General features: G+C 40.2%; 1 protein-coding gene across 1 annotated transcript in view; it reads right to left on the reverse strand.

Annotated features, from left to right (window-relative positions):
- Positions 1 to 2,023: 2,023 nt before the first annotated feature.
- LOC134003834 (plexin-A2-like) overlaps positions 2,024 to 16,499 on the reverse strand; it is a 61,756-nt gene continuing 47,280 nt past the window's right edge. Inside the window, exons 19-31 of the mRNA XM_062443189.1 lie at positions 15,806 to 16,040; positions 15,091 to 15,233; positions 13,709 to 13,977; positions 12,162 to 12,228; positions 11,624 to 11,770; positions 10,177 to 10,336; positions 9,263 to 9,366; positions 7,255 to 7,351; positions 6,244 to 6,443; positions 5,933 to 6,102; positions 3,821 to 4,033; positions 3,239 to 3,389; positions 2,024 to 2,119 (exon numbers count right to left, since the gene is read on the reverse strand). Of these exons, the coding sequence (XP_062299173.1) occupies positions 2,024 to 2,119; positions 3,239 to 3,389; positions 3,821 to 4,033; positions 5,933 to 6,102; positions 6,244 to 6,443; positions 7,255 to 7,351; positions 9,263 to 9,366; positions 10,177 to 10,336; positions 11,624 to 11,770; positions 12,162 to 12,228; positions 13,709 to 13,977; positions 15,091 to 15,233; positions 15,806 to 16,040 (2,052 nt within the window). The remainder of the gene's footprint in view (positions 2,120 to 3,238; positions 3,390 to 3,820; positions 4,034 to 5,932; positions 6,103 to 6,243; positions 6,444 to 7,254; positions 7,352 to 9,262; positions 9,367 to 10,176; positions 10,337 to 11,623; positions 11,771 to 12,161; positions 12,229 to 13,708; positions 13,978 to 15,090; positions 15,234 to 15,805; positions 16,041 to 16,499) is intronic.

Genomic DNA, 16,499 nt, shown 5'->3' on the forward strand with positions numbered 1-16,499 from the left:
CTGCCTCAGACTGAATTTTTCATCATGATAAGTATTTTTAAGTTTTAAGATATGGCACTCTATAAATACAGCAGCAAGGAGACAACAAGCAGTCGGGTAAAATGTACATTGAAACTCAAAATTAAAAGTTGTGAATTATTACTGAAACATGGAAGAAGTCGGGATGCAAAGCGAAGATTGTGCTGTGAAGCAATTCAACGTTAAATGAATGAACTTTACAAGGACCAGCTGCTGATCCAAACATAGATATCATTATTATCATCATAGATCCACTCGGTGTACAAAATGTAAAGAAAAACCTACTTCTCACTGAGCTGCAGGCACTCTTACAATTCCTACAAGTCAAATGTCTTCAGGGTTGGAAATTCTTCAGCTTGTCTACTAACTGAAATTTCTGAGTTACCTTCAAAGTGGATTTATTTGGAAAAATCAATAAGGCATCAAAGCCTTCATCTAACTTAATCTTGCCAGATTACTTCACAGGAGCAGCAGGTGTTCTTAATATCTCATACACTCGATGCATTTCAAGTATCACGCTCAATGTAAACAATGACTGATGAGACGGGGAAGGTGGGGAAGCAGCGCTGTTGGCCAGGGTTAGGCTAATCTGATCCACAATCAGGCTCATAGCATCATTAATCATGCTTTCTGCTACAGTTCAATTTGGTCTCCACTTATCTTTGAATGGCTGCATTAGTGGTCTATAGATCATCACTGTACAAAATTTCCTATCTCAAACGGGATCTTTCTGTACAATGGCATGTATTATTAATAGCTTCTTCAGGAGCATTTAATATGAATGAAACATGAGACATATTATATTTGGCACAAAAAGGCAGGGATTGGGTCTAGAAATATCTCTACATATATTTCAAATTTGAAAGTAATGCCATCTCAGTGCTGGATTAATAAAGAGCTGGACCTTAACCTTGTCATTGACAAATTTTGCGTATACTGTGTTCAATCCCTAGCTGAAATGTAATTCAGAAAATCTTCACTAAACAAAGAAACATCCCATGATGAGGAGCTTCAAGTGGAAAAATAAAGAATGAAGTAATGTTTCCAGAGTCTGTAGTGTTCTTTTTTTAAAAACCTTTTTAAAGGCAAAAAGAAAAAGGCTTAACATCACAAAGTTACACAACTCTGCTCCAAATGGCTCCAAATGGCAATGTCACTTCAAGTCCATGATATGTACTGCGAATAAGTGTCCTTCATCTTTGACATATAAAAAGTACTTTGAGTCTTGTCTCACCAAATGTGCCGTCCCATTAAATTGACTCCTGTCTTTGTTGAGCTCCTCCAGTGAATTTTCAAGTTGAGTCATTCTTTATTAAGTGCCTTTCTCTTCAGAGCTCCAGCCATGCCACACACATATTTAGTATAAGCACCAACTACAAAGACAAACCATTACCCAGCGGAAAAGAATTGGCGGCAATTTCAGAAACCATGATGGCCCAAATCCCCTTTCTTTCTCTCTATAGGAGCGCTTTTAGAAGCCTACTGGAGTTTCTCCTGAAAAAACGATGACATTGGATTCAAAAATCGTGCTTTGGGACGATCTGCTGTTTGATGCGGGCTCTGGTGTTTGGTGTCTGGTTTGTTTGTGTATGTACACTTGTATGTGTGTGTTTGCGTGTGTATGTAACGCTTTGTGAATGTATTGTTGGTTTGTTCATACAATAGGTCCATAAAGTTTGTGAGTATGTGTGTTTATGTGTGAATGTTTATGTGCACACATGCACATAATGCATGCATGTGAGTGTAATTTGCTTTGACTATAGAGCTCACAACTCCTCTGTAACAGTATATGTTTCCATATGTGTGTCTGCATGTACTGTGTGTGTGTGTGTGTGTGTGTGTGTGTGTGTGTGTGTGTGTGTGTGTGTGTGTGTGTGTGTGTGTGTGTGTGTGTATGTGTGTGTGTGTGTGTGTGTGTGTGTGTGTGTGTGTGTGTGTGTGTGTGTGTGTGCGTGCGCGCGCGTGTGTGTGTGTGTGTGTCGGTGTCGGTGTGTGTGTGTGTGTCTCAGCTCTCTGTAGACATGGCTGCGATGATCTGCTCCACTTTATATGCCAACTTCTGCTTCTGGGCCTGTTCATCCTGTTCCAGTGCCTCAGTGATCTAATACAAAACACACACACACACACGGGTGCATTAATACACAAACTGTGAAACCAAGGACATGAGGCATGTCAGTGGTCACCTATAGGAATCATACAATTATGCATACAATAAATTAATTATCACTTGTTTGTATAATTTGATTGATCAGAATTGAATGCACATGTATACATTAGTAGAAAGTACAATTGTACAACTCAGGCTGAAACAATTAATGAACTACTCAATTTATAGTTTTATCATTTAAGTCATTTATCAGGCAACAAATTTCATAATTTTTCTTGAGTCCAGCCTCTTAAACATGAAGGCTCTGCTTTTCTCTCTTATATATAAAACATTTAAAAAAGTTTTGAGCTGCTGGCTGACAATACAACCCATTTGAAAATATTACCTTGAGTTCTTTGAAACTGTGATGGGCATTTTTCATTACTTTGTGATATTTTTTTATAGACAACAATTAGCCACTTGGGGGAAGTTTACCAAATTTTGAAACACAGTTACAACAGAAACATACTTTTACCATATAAATGATATAATATGGCAAACGGTTTAGCAAACAATAGCTTATCTACACATCTAGCTGACATGGAGCAAAATAAGCATTCATTTGGAATCATGTTTGTGGCCACTTAAAGAATTCACTCTTACTTTGGCTTTATTTTGATTTGTGCCACCTTCTGATGAAGATATCTGGCTTTTGAGCTGCTGAATACAGCACTGTGTTCACCAGAAATTCTCTAAAGTTTATTTCTGCTGTTCGTTGTTGGGCAGGTAGTGTACGGGTTTATCACAGCTTTTTATTGTTAACACATGTCTGCTGCAGCTGGAAACAAAGCAGTTGAGCGAGGTGAGAGATACTGAACCAGAAAGTAAAGTTATGAGCCAGAAAACCAAATCAGTGAACTGAAAGGAGCTGAAACGCTCCAAGCTGAGGGGAGTCTGGTGATCATTCTTTGTGGAGCATCACCTCAAGCAACATATTACACGTAGTCACTTGATCCACCGTTAATATTACAATATTGATTAGAGCTGCTTTAATATATTAAAAAAAGCTAACTTCAGATGGCTAACCACAGCGCTAGCACATTACCATGTTGTCGTGTGTTCACTGAGCCTCACCTCTTGGCTGTACTTGCTGACGTAAGCGTAGATTTCATGGAGGGCACTGAGCACGTTGAACTCACTGGAGTGAAGGCGGGCCTGTTCAGCCAGATAGGCATTCATATCCTGATCACTGATGGCAGGCAGGCGGTTGATGTCAGCATAGTACCTGAGAGGAGACACACACACAGAGACTCAGTGTCCAAAACACAGCCATGCATACCACACCTTCTCTCTTCGCTTCGATTCAGCCTGTTGTGTAAAGGCTAAAGAATATCTGATGTTAAACACTGGTGTAAATCGAAGGTGTTTTTGCAGAAAAAATAAGGAAATGTGTCACTCACAGGTTCAGTCATTTAGTGACGCTCACATTACCTTTAAACCACCTGCACACTGTTCTTACAAAACACAGCTTCATGTACTTATGAAAACTTTGATTTGCATGCATAATTTATTATAATAACATCATGATTTGTATTCATAACTTGTCACAATCACACTTATACATGAAGATTCTGTCAAAATTGCATTAGCAGGGAGATTTGCTGCATCAAACCAAGCACTCATTGACATTGCGTGTGTACAAACGCACATACACACCTTTCTACCCAGCTTTTGTAATGTGGTATGTCCTTGGCGTAGAGTAGTTTGGTGGAGGGTGAGTCTTTGCCCAGACGGTGTTCAGACGTTGAGCAAGAGTCCATAAAGGTTTGGGCCACCACTGACAGACAGGCGTCCGTGATGCTGCTCTTATGGATGTCAAAGACAAACTGGGGATTCTTGATCACATTCACCCAGAAGCGCAGAGGCAGACTACAGATAACAAAAGTTGAAACAGAAGTATAGAGAAAGATTTTACACAGTGAAACTCTCTGTCAGAGGCAAATTCACAAAGAATTGATTGCGGCTGTTGATAGCACCATGAACTGCGTGTCATTTGCAACCTCCATCTGCCCTCTTTTCAAGGTCTGATTCACAAAAGATGTTGCACTGATAATACGACGGTGCAAACACGCCCATAAAGTTTAGTAGTACAATTTGCCCTTGTTTTGTGTCTTGTGTCTTGTTTGAGTGAGCAGAGCGGTTTCCAGTGTTTCAGGATTTACTCAACATTTCAGCACAGAGATTGTTCCATAAGGAAAACTGCAGAAAGCACATAAGCCTCAAATGTTTCTTTAATGAACAGAGGTGCATAAAGAGAGCTAACCACAATCACAAACTGACTTTCGTGTATTTTGCCTCTTTTACTTCTGTAGTATTTCACATCTACAATATGACATAATCTACTGAAATGTAAATATACAACTATTAATGTGACTCAAGCTGGTCTGTATCATGTTAGACTAATGTCTGAATCTTACAATAATTTTGTTCAAGTGTCACTAAAAGGATTTCGCAGAAACACCAGTAATGATGTTCTGTGTTGTCTACAGCTGGCTGCAGCATCACACAGCAGCTGAAAGTGCGTCTCCAAATTGAGAAAGAAGGCTGTGCACTTACACATGTGGCACAACAGTGGTAACTTCATTAACACCGGATCGTTCATGACCTGACTGTAATGAATTTTCTGTGTTCTGCTACACATCTACACAGGTCAGCTATTACACAGAGATTGCAGCTTTATATGGTGAAATGGTTTGTAATAAAGCTGCCCCTTATGGATGAATCCTGAGCTCCATCAACGCTGTCAGGACATTTTTATTTTATTCATTTTTAAGTATCTGAGAGTCTGAGATAATCCTACCAAACCAAACCCACTTGACCCCCCCTGCAGAAGATTTCACCCTTGATATCATTCAGTATCAATTAAATATCATTCAGTACCTCACAAGTCTGAAGATTTGAAGAGTGAGAGAGAGCACTTCAGTTACCACCAACTCTCTAAAGACGCTAATAATTTCACTCTAACTGCATGTGGCTATTAGTGCTGGTCTTAGTGAATTGGACTATTTTTGCAGCGAGGATCATTTGCATAGAAAAAGGTCAATTTTGCACCAATTGTATGAACATGATCTAATTTACATATGTGCCAATCGCAAAGGAGCACCAAGACGCTATTTGCTTGGCATCACAGTTTGGGGTGCATTTCACCATTTACAGGTGATTTGTGAATTACATGTCATCTGCGCAGATTTAGTGGCCACAAAAGCAATACTTTTGTGATTTTGCTCCCTGTCAATGTGCAAAATGCAATAATTTTCTCCATGTGTACAGATGTTCCCTTTTGGTTTTTATCAGTTCCTCTAATTCACTCTATGAGAATAATATTTAGAATGAGTTTAGAAGAATATTGAAGAATAATTGTAAAGTGAAGTTAAAGTATTCACAATTATATTCTTTGGATTTCTCAACGTTAACCAAGGGGTATCAAGTAAGGTTTCCAAATTTCCAAATTGCTGAGTTTTAGGAGCTTAAAGAAGACTTATTCTCTGACCGAAGGGTGCACCTTGGTGTGAAGGGCTTAATAGTTCAGAGCATCGACTGCTTTGTTGGTGATGAAATTTGAAAACTCTGAGTTCTGTAGGAAGCATGGCAAGCAGGCTAAAAATAGGGGTTATATTCTCTCTTCTCATATAGACAAGCTCCAACACTGTATCAGAAAGCTGTTCCTTGTGCTTTTTCTTTACACTGAGAGTATGTTGTTAAGTGAGATCGCTTTAAAATCACAGCGATGATGATTATGATAGGCCAGGCTCTCTCTGTGTTTCTCACCAGTTGCTCTTCCAGGTATGGCGAACATCCATGTCATGGATGCCGTGTCTGTCGGCTTGCTCGTCCAGGAAATCAAACATGTATTTGATTGCTAGAGGCAGAGCGGTGCCCCGACACACAGTGCTGAACAGAGTCTCAAACAGGTCGTCCACAAACTTCTGTAGTGTGCCCTGTAGAAAACATGCATAGAGTTAAGACTTGCATTGCTTGTACTTATTTATCAGTACCTCATTTAAATGGCAGTTGATCACAGATGCTGCCATTGTTTTACTCCAATATATTGCTACTACAATATTTCTAATATAGCGCACCTTTGTTGCCAGTAGCCTCGTCAGATAGATCTCAGACACCATCTTGCTACCACGCTCTCCCTCTTTCTGGTCCCCATGGTCGTGGTTCTTGACTAAGTGCCAAACTTTAACCCCACTCTCCAGATCAGGGGTCAGCATGGGCACACGGGAGTGGGGACTGTCCGGGCTGGTTGGGGTGGAGCGGAAGGGTACCTCCACACCTAGATCAAATATCAGATGTAAAAAAAAAATGTAATCCAAAACTGCTGTAAATGAAGTTTCTAATTTAAATGACTTAATATCTTCTCAGATAGAAGAAAAGCCCTATTTGTTTTTCAGATTTGACTTTAAGGCTAACTGTCTCTTTTGTAATCTGCAAGTGAACTAGTTTGTGTGTGTGTGTGTGTGTGTGTGTGTGTGTGTGTGTGTGTGTGTGTGTGTGTGTGTGTGTGTGTGTGTGTGTGTGTGTGTGTGTGTGTGTGTGTGGAGCGTGTGTGTGGGTGTGGACTCTATTATCATTTGCTGTCATTATTTTATTGGATGTCATTGTAATGATGCTGACATATAATCATTCAGTAAAGGCGTGCTTTGAATCCAAGTTCTGGTCCTCATTTTCTGTCATTATGTGTTTTTTCTTGTCTGCTCTTTTTGTCAATTTGTCCGATATCACATATGGGTTTTTTCTTCTTTCTCTTTTTAAAAAAAGAAAAAAGAAAACACTTGAAATCCAGTAGGAATGATCAGTTTGAGCTGGAAAGCTGCAAAGATGTAATTTGAATCATATTTTAGATCAGTCAGGAATGTGGTTCACAGCAATCATCAAAAATACATTTACTAGTAACAGTATTTGTCTTGATTTTGTAAAAATCGAATATTTTGGATACTCACGTTGCATCTCCTTGTTTAATGTGCTATATAACAGTGTGTGCTAATGTGGCTTACAACAGACTGTTGAGTGACAGCAGCAGATGGTGCACCACTGCTGTAAATTGGCTGAATATTAAGTATTTGTGTTTCTCGAAGAGTACTGACCGTATCTGCTGATACTGCGTGGGAAGCTGGCTGAGGAAGGAATGTTGAAAGAGGACATCTGTTTGGGCACCAAGGCCACCACACAGCGTTCAGACACCTGGAGGATAAAGGTAAAGCCTGTCTATTACTTTTATCAGATTGTTGCTTGCAGCTGTCAGGATCGTTTCAGGTTTAAAAATCAGGGATTTGTCAAATTATGATTCAAGTCAAGTCAGTTGTATTTATATTGTGCCAAATCACAACAGACGTTTTCTCAGGGCGCTAGAGCAGGTCTGGACCACACTCTTTAATTTACAGAGGCCCAGTGTTCTCCAATGAGCAAGCACTTGGCGGCTGCAGCGAGGAAAAATTCCCCTTTAACGGGAAGAAGCCTCGAGCAGAACCAGGCTCTAGGTGGGCGGCCATCTGCCTTGACTTGTTGGAGGTCAAGGCATTCAGAGGCTTTTAATGTCTTTCTATGGTAGTTGGGTCATAACAAAACCCACAATCAACCTAGAAAGGAACAGCCCTGAGTTCAAAACATTCAGTAACCCAGCATTGATCACAGCAGCCTCACCTACCAAACAGAACCAACGTTATCATAATCAGAGTGTATTTCCTCAAACTGAAAGCCAAAACAAACTCAAATTAGTTAAACATCAAAGTTAAACTTTTAAATGAATATGGAATCAACAACGTTTCAGTAAGAAAAGTAGAAATCCTCTGCATAGCAATATCATTTAGTTGGGAGATATAAAAACTTGGTTTATCAAACCCTAAAAGTCGGCTTTAAACCCATTAACGATTGTTGATATATATTTCTTTAATGCATTCATTGTTTGGAAACTGCTCGTCTCATATAAGATTTTAAGAACAAGGACAATTTCTGTACAACTAAATTAACCGCTTCTCAACTTAAACTGTTAAAGAGGGTCTTATCCTTTCTAAAACTCAAGTGTATAAAAGGCTAATGAGATGTTACCCTAATGCAGTATTACTGGAAACTAAACCTGCACCTAGATTTCAATCATAATGAAATATGGACACATTTACTCTAATGGAGCTGAGCGTTTTGACGTTAAAATGGCTCAGCAGAGGCACAATGTAAGTCCTGGTTGTACAATACCTCTTTGTAAGTGTTCCAGGTGAATATACAGTGGCTGTGTCTGGCAGACGAGGCAAGGTCACTTACACCGTGAGCTAAATTCCTGCTACTGTTCTGCATGAGCTATAGATGTAACTAATACAAATCCAGCTTCGCAAAAGAACAAACATTTCCACATCTTGCAGAGAGATTAAAAATGAAAGAGCGCAATTTGTTTATCTCCTTGACAGATAAGAGAGAGTACTTTTGTCTCTTGTCAAAACAGGCTTTTAGTGCAGCAAATGCAGATTTCTTTTGTCTTTATTTCTGTCTTTGTTGGAACAAAAATCTACGCTGAAATGTTGCCTGTAAGCGAATAGTACAGTTGGCCTAAAGCTCATAGATAAAGGAACTGAATGACAAGGGAACAGGATGACTAATCCAAGGTTGGTGACCTGTGTAGTTTGTATTTATGGCTGAAAAATAGATGTTGTAAAATACACAGGCACACAAGTGCATGCTCGTTTGACTAAGTGTGCATGTGGCTGGGAGGTAGAGAAAAAGGTTGGCTGGGGTGAGGTGGGTGATATGAATATGAATAAGTAATGCTCTGTCCTTCATCAACAGTATCTGCCGTAATGCCCTTGAACAACTGAATAATCATAGTTTGACATTTAAAAACAGGTCAGAAAAGATTCAGGATATGCAGGTTTGTAAGCCTAGTATTACTTAGAGCTAAAACAATCAGTCGATTGTTTGAGTCAGTTTTTTTTTTCATAGTATGTTAATTGCAAATGTAATACATTTTGGATTGAAAACAAGCTATTTCAATGTGTTTCTAAACCCTGTCGGGCTCTTTTTCTGGCATTATAAACCAATTAATCAAGAAAACAATCAGCAGTTTAGTCAACACTTGTAGCCCTGGTGTTAATGTTATTAACAGACCTGGTAGTGCATGAGTGTATTAAGTCTCTTCCAGTCACTCTCTATCTTGGTGGTGATGTCCTCATCCTGGAGGACTACACGAGCTGTTCTGCCCTGCCGCCACTCTGTAGAGAAAAAAATACAATCAGCAGTGAATGTGTGAATATAGCATTTTGGAGAATGTTTCTATCTCAAGTGCCTGACATTTACATATAGTCTAATGTCTTTCATTTGTCTTGTGCTGTCCCTTTGAGGTCATGTTGTCTTTGTGTACTGTGTAAGTTTCTTCTGTGAGACTGCAAGCTGTCATGCGTGGCAACCAAAATGTCACCCAGACAGTTTCCTGTGTATTTCTACTTGACAATTAAAGTTAGTCTCTGAAAACAAAACACAAATGACACAGAATTTAAGCTTCCCAAAGCAACAAGGAGAAACTGATCCTCAGCAAATCCCTAACCTGTAAAAGCCCCTTAAGGTATAAAACTACTAAACCGAAGCAATATCAGAGACTACCTACAAGGTATCTTATTTACTCCCTTTGAAGGTGCGTGTCAGTTGGATTTGTGCCGAGTCATTCAGTATTGGATGACAAGTTGTGGGCGTAAGCCTGAGTGTAGGTGTACTGTCAGTAAGGTTTAACGTCAGTGAGTGGTGAGTGTTGCTCTGATTAGGACTGTAAACAGGTATGGGGAGGGGGGTTGTCCTCCAGAAACTGGTCTCAAGCCATCTGCTGATGTTGTATCTTCAGTGAAACAACTCCCCTCACATGTCAATTTTATTTGTGTAGCCCAATATCGTAAATCACAAATTTGCCTCAGGGGACTTTAATGCCCACACTGACTTGTATATTTCTCCTGTCATTATTCCAACAGATCATGTACCATGTGTATTATATAGTTAGCTTACACACAATATAATTGCAACTGCAGTCTCACCTAGGTCCATGTCTGCAGCTCGTGGTCGCTGTGAGTAGGGCATGTTCTTGTACACCGCATCCAGGATCTTCTCCTTTACCTGGGTTATGGTGTCACAGTTGAGCACCTTAACAGGGATTTCTGGGCTGTTCTCGTTGTCTGGGTTCACACAGCTCAGCGTCTGGGGATCCGGGAAAGCAAGAGAGAGAGACAGAGGAGGGGGGTACAGGGAATAAGAGAAAGGTGTTGTTGCTAGGAAAGTCCTTTCATTACCCACTCCTCACCAAAGTGTCCTGGTGGAGAGGATGTTGGCCAGAAATGTAATTTCACACCTCCAAGATGTGGCTGTGCAGTTCTTGCAGGGGCATTAAACAAGTAATGAGACACAGCCTCTCAGACTCTGACATGGCGATCAGAGAGGTGTCATCCTGTCGCTAGCTGGCTCTGCTTTGGAGCTAAAGCCTGAGGGAGAAGATACTCTCATGGGCTGGTGGGGGAACCCAGCTGGCTTAATTGTAATGGACAGGTAAAGGGAAGAGGTGTGTTTTATTATACAGGTTGCCCTACCATGTGTGAAACTTTTCAAACTCCTTACTGATAAGGATTAGCGTACACCAATCTTAATTTTCTACACTGAAGTGAATGCCTCATTATTTGTGATTATTTTATCAGTTCTTCACTCTGTTTCATTATTTATCCAATTTGCATAGCCAGACCTCTGTCCTGTCAAGGTAGTTGAGGTCTGGAGAACTTAAAGCTCCAAAGTTGGTAAGAAAGGGGCCGAGACACAAATTATATTATAAAGGAACCAAATTAGAGGACAAAGTAACCCAGAATCAATCATAGGCAGCTTGCGACTTCCATCCATTGAAAACAATTGACAGCGTTCACTGTTAGGAAGCCAGTGTACTAATAACGCCTCCTGATTTGGCAGGGTCTTTGCTTGTAGGGTGGATGGGAATTTGGGGGTGATAACATGTATCTCTGATTATACTGTTATACTATCATCAGTGAAGCTCGGAGGATACACATGGCAGTGGACACCTTCAAGAGTTAGCATTGACAAGGACTGCAGTGTACGAGGAATTAGCATTAGCATTTCAAATTTGTAGATGATAATAATGTAGACGAATGCAGTTTTTACTGTTAATGGAGAGGTTTGTATCTCTTGGACTCGCACCTCACTGGATGAATAGCTGCATCAGGGTATGGTTATCTAAATTTGTTTTGACAAAACGTTCTCAAGACCTTTCTCAGGTTGACACTGTGGACATCTGGCCATGCAAGATTATTTATCTACTGAAGTCATGTTATTGAAACTATGCAAATATTTAAAGGATTTGTAAAGCCGAGACACATGCCATGTTTCTGTTGATTTATCAAGGCTCTTAGCCAAGAGTTGTACCATAATGATTACAGACTTTTAATTTTGTATTATTATTATTATTAATGTGTCTTTCTGACTCACCAGTGTCTTGTATTCAATCTGCTGTCGGATGAGCTTGTCCTCACTGAGGGAGTAGCGCGCCTCCCCAGTGATGGAGTCTATGGGTCCCTTCTCCATTTGCTGTTTGATGGCACAGAACAGCATGAAGAGAGGCTCGCCAGCACACTCCTTTGTTTTGAAAGCCAACCCAGGGATTAGAGTGGAAGGTGGGAGAAAGGAAAATAAAACATAGGAAAGAAGTGGAGGGAAGGAAAGAGATCTGTATTCATCAACGCAGACGGTGAGATTCATGAAGTAGAGCATGACACATCAGAATAACAAAACAGCTTTCTCTCCCTTTGAATCGCAAAGCTGGAGATATATGTGACCCCACAGGTAACCATTATCGCTCCACAGTGTCCACGAAACACATCAATGTCAGGCAGTTAAAATGACATTTACAACAAAAGCGAACCCTGCAGTCTATTTCAAAATCGATGCTAATAATTTAAAGAAGCATTGTCATAGTATATCACACTGACACCTGTAGCGATAAGGTGTGAGAGAGATTTCTTTTTACCTTTAGAAATTTGTGGAGCAAGAAGGCAAACCAATTTGTCAGCATCTTCTCTGCCACTGACTCTGTTCTGCAAGACAGGAGGAAAGCACACTCATTTGTTAGCAAGAGACGTTCCACAAAGAGCTGGAGTGCTCTGATTATTCTTTTATAACTTAAGACGTAGAAGAGCCCGACATTGTTGGAGCTAAAAAACATGACATGGACAGTTTACAGAGAAATAACATCCTTACTCAGCCAGTCAGTCTCAAAGGACACATGCTTCAGTATACTGTAGTAAAGTGCTGCTAATGCACAACATATTTGGGTCATGACATAATTGTGCAGAAGCAACTTGTATGTCCGCTTCAAGTCCTTGAAGTCTCTTTCTTCCTCACTTTGTCTGCACTTAGCTACTTAACATGTGTCCAGATGGGAAAGGTTTTATGGATTTAGTGAAGTAAATCCATAAAATCATGTAACAGTACCTTTAAAATTGTGCATAAGCCCTTTTTAATCAGATCCTAAGCTTGCAGCATCATAACCACCAGCCTCTTTTCGTCCCTAAACTGCTGTCTCTCTGTCACTCTTTTCTGGTCCTTACCTGCGTTTCACCCTTAACCTGTATTGACGCATCTATTGATGGCATCCCATTAAATTTTAGTGTGTTTCCGCAAGAACAGCATGTTTGGGCTAACAAGTTCTTGTTGTACCGGCTCCCATGTGAACTCATCCTTATATTTAATGAGTGCTTCAGATTGAGAGAGCCATCTTTTTCAAAAAAAAAAAAGAAAAAAAAAAAAACCCTCATGAAACATTCAGTAGGCCAGTCTCAGCACCGGGAAAACAATCGGCAGATAACCAGAGGTGGAGGAAAGAGGGAGAGAGGTGAAAGAAGGGAGGAGAGGAGAGGTGACGGGGAAAGAAACGTGAGCTACAGCTGAATGTTTCATGAGTGGCACACAGAAGATAAGTCAGACTGACAACGACTCTGCCGCCGCTGCACTCACTCTTCCCCATTAGGTTCTCTTCCTCTGCCAGTCCCTCCCACTCTCTATCACTTTTACTGCTCCTGTCTTTCACCTGTCTGCTCAGGCACCCTGTTTCTCAGAGTCGTAACGGTTGTTTCACGCCACTGAACAATACAAAGCTGAACAGAGGTGGGCTTTCCTTCGCTGGCCTAGTTACTCATCCATCAGAAGTGCAGTAACTGGGCTGGAAAGAACAATGCACAAAGGAATTATCTATGCCAAAAGATAAGCAGCGCTGATCAGAATAAGTCAGGTTTGTGACAGAAAAGGCCTCTGGTTTAAATCATCTGACCACAATGGAAAATATGGACAGAGAAAGTGAGGAAGGAATTGTTGGGCTTTACTCAAAGTTCAGTTTTGGTTCCTGACATTCAAGAGAAGTTATGTGAATGATATGAACTTTTTTTTAAAACATCTTAACTTCTATCTATGTAGTCCTCAACCTTCAAGTTTAAGTGAGATATTCAACTGAACAAATTGGTAAACACTTTCACTTTGTAAAGATTTTTGCAATACAACTTTTTGCAACTGCTGGTTCACCTGCGTAGGAGTAGTTTGGGGTGGTTCTTGCTCTCCAGGTTACGTTCTATAAGGTCGGAGAGCAGGTGTTTGAGGATATCCGTAGCATACTCCAGCCGCCCCTGAAGAGCGGTCATGATAAGCGAGGCGACGTAGCCACGGTCACGCATGGAGAAGGAACGCTGCAGCTCCAGTGTACGGATGAATGTCAGCAGAAAAACCTTGTTATTCACCAGCTGAGCAAACTGCTTCAAGGCTTTCTCCACATTCGCCTGTCCGCTCCCCGGCACCTACATCGCATCATACACACATCATGCGTGTAGCACACACACACACACACACACACACACACACACACACACACACAAAGACGATCACGCTCATTAGATAATATTCACTCGATGAGAAAAGTCGTAAGATAGAAGGAATTTGAAAACAAAAAGAAAAATACACAAACATTCTTATATAAAATTGCTGATCCAAAAAATGCACCATTTGCAATAATGCTTCGAAACTAACAACCATTTCAATACATGTGTGCAAAACAGAACCACTGGTGTGGCTACAGGCATGGCCTAGTGGCAGTGACTTACCCTCATGTGCAAGTAACCCTTTCACTTTATAGTTGCTATATTTATCTGATTCAGTCTGAGAATATACAAAAACGTATCTTAATTCCTGCAAAAGCTGAAGGACTTATTACTTTGATGAAAAAGGTGAAAGTTTTAAGTGCAATCAGAGAGACTCATCAAAACAGAGAACTTTTAAAATCATTGTGATCATAATAATGGCTTGTTCATTATAAATTGTTCCAAAAATAATGAAATGGCCAAATGATTTGTCATCAGGTTTTTATAAAAAAAAGTTATAGAGTGCTTAAGAATTAAACCCCTGAGATCAGAACAATTATTTTAAAAAAAGATCCCAGAATAGTCCATTTTAAAACCAGACTCTTGAGTTTGAGGCCAGATGAAGTCCAGATCTAGACGCACAGGATTGTGAAAAAAGGTCATTTGAAAGTACATAGAAAACAGCTTTATAATAGCCCGAAAATTTAATTTCCGAGCACTTATGTTTAGAGTGTAAAAGGTCAAGATAACTTGGCAGAGACTAAGAAAAGTTTTCCTCAAAATAAAGTAGGTGCATGCTGAGACTGCAAACACCAAACAATTCCACTCACAAGCTCCTCCAGCTGGCTAGGACACCATTAAACAAACACCTCAAACTGCAGTGAGTACGCTGGCATTTGCTCACGCTTCTTTGTTCGACAGCACTTTGACAGCTCTTGCCAACAAGCCAAAATCAATTTACTTTGGAGTATACCGGAGCCTTAAGGTCAAGACGTCAGAAAAGTGGTTGAAAGTGGATTCAAGTATTGAGCAGCCCTGCTTCAGATTCCTCACCTCCAGCTCTCGCAGCACAGGGTGATCATCGATGCCAGGGAAGAGAACCCTCATGGAGTAAGTGCGGTAATCCAGGTAGGGGATGCCAGCTCTGTCCAGATCACTCGTTAACTCGTTGATGTCTGTCTGCAGTTCTGCAAAGGCTGCAGAAGACAAAAGAGGTTTATCAAATATTTTACCAAACATCTTATCATGTCAAACATTTTAGCAGTTTATCATAGCAACCTTTAAAAAAGCATTTTACTATCCTTTCTCTGTAGTCCAATTGAAAATTTGCAGTTTCATTTGAGGATCCTCCTGTTTGTTAGAATGTACAGTTCATAATGTATCTTACAGTGTATTTAATGTCAGGTATGTTAATTATAAGTTTGACTTTTTAGATGGACAAAGAGTAAGGTTGTTGTGACAAATTTTGTGACCATATTACAATTCAAAATGTTCCCTCTAGTGTAAAAAATTTAACTAAACTTTTACAGCTCTAAAAGAACAATCCCATACTTTTCTATCATAAATTACCTTCAGCTAGTCCCATAAATCATTCAGACTCGAGACAATAAATATGTGCTGCATAAGTGTTAAAAACATCTGTCATAACATCAGTTCTCAAAGGATAAAGTTATAATACGACTACGGATTAGATGTTCTTTTGGGGTGTGATTTGAGCTCTACAGGATCTATGATAGTTTCATCTCCTAAATCAGTCAGTCTCACTCACCTTCCTTGCACTCCAGAGCCACCCGAGACTCCAGATTGTCCATCTGCATCTGCAGGCGCTTCAGAGTGAGGTCATTCTCATGTGATTTTCGTCTGTAGGCAAGCAGGACTATGATGACGATGATGAGTAGCAGCCCTCCACCAGCTGTGATGCTGAAGATGGCAGGAAGGGTGAGCAAGCTGTCAGACCGGATGTGAACTTCTCCTGGAGAGATGTGAAGTCCTCCTACTTGGACCTGGATAAAGTCAGAATAAATAACCATACAGTTGTAAGCTCTGTGTTTCAAAACAGTGCTGGAAATGCTCACTAAGCTGAAATAATTACACAAAACAAATGAAAAATAATCTTTCATCAAAAGGTTGGCCATGAATTCAAAAAACAAAACAAAACATCAAGTTATGGACCATTTATTCTCTATAAATGTCCTTGAAAAAAATGTTTTAAGTGTCAGACTCAAAAGCTTTGTTTTGTTTTTACAGCTTTCTGTTCATTATTTGCAAACGTGACTGTCAATAATTCTGGAGGGCGATGTGCTGTAATTGGGAATCTACCAGACCATGAGTGACAGACAATGACAGAAAGACAAAGACTAAAGCGTGCCAGTGACCCACAAACACAGTGACGTACAGACAAGCACTGACCCAAAGACGGTGACCCACATCCTGGCAGACAGGCAACCACATGCATTAAGAGA

This window comes from Scomber scombrus, chromosome 3 (genome assembly GCF_963691925.1).
Source record: "Scomber scombrus chromosome 3, fScoSco1.1, whole genome shotgun sequence".
Classification (NCBI taxonomy): Eukaryota; Metazoa; Chordata; class Actinopteri; order Scombriformes; family Scombridae; genus Scomber; species Scomber scombrus.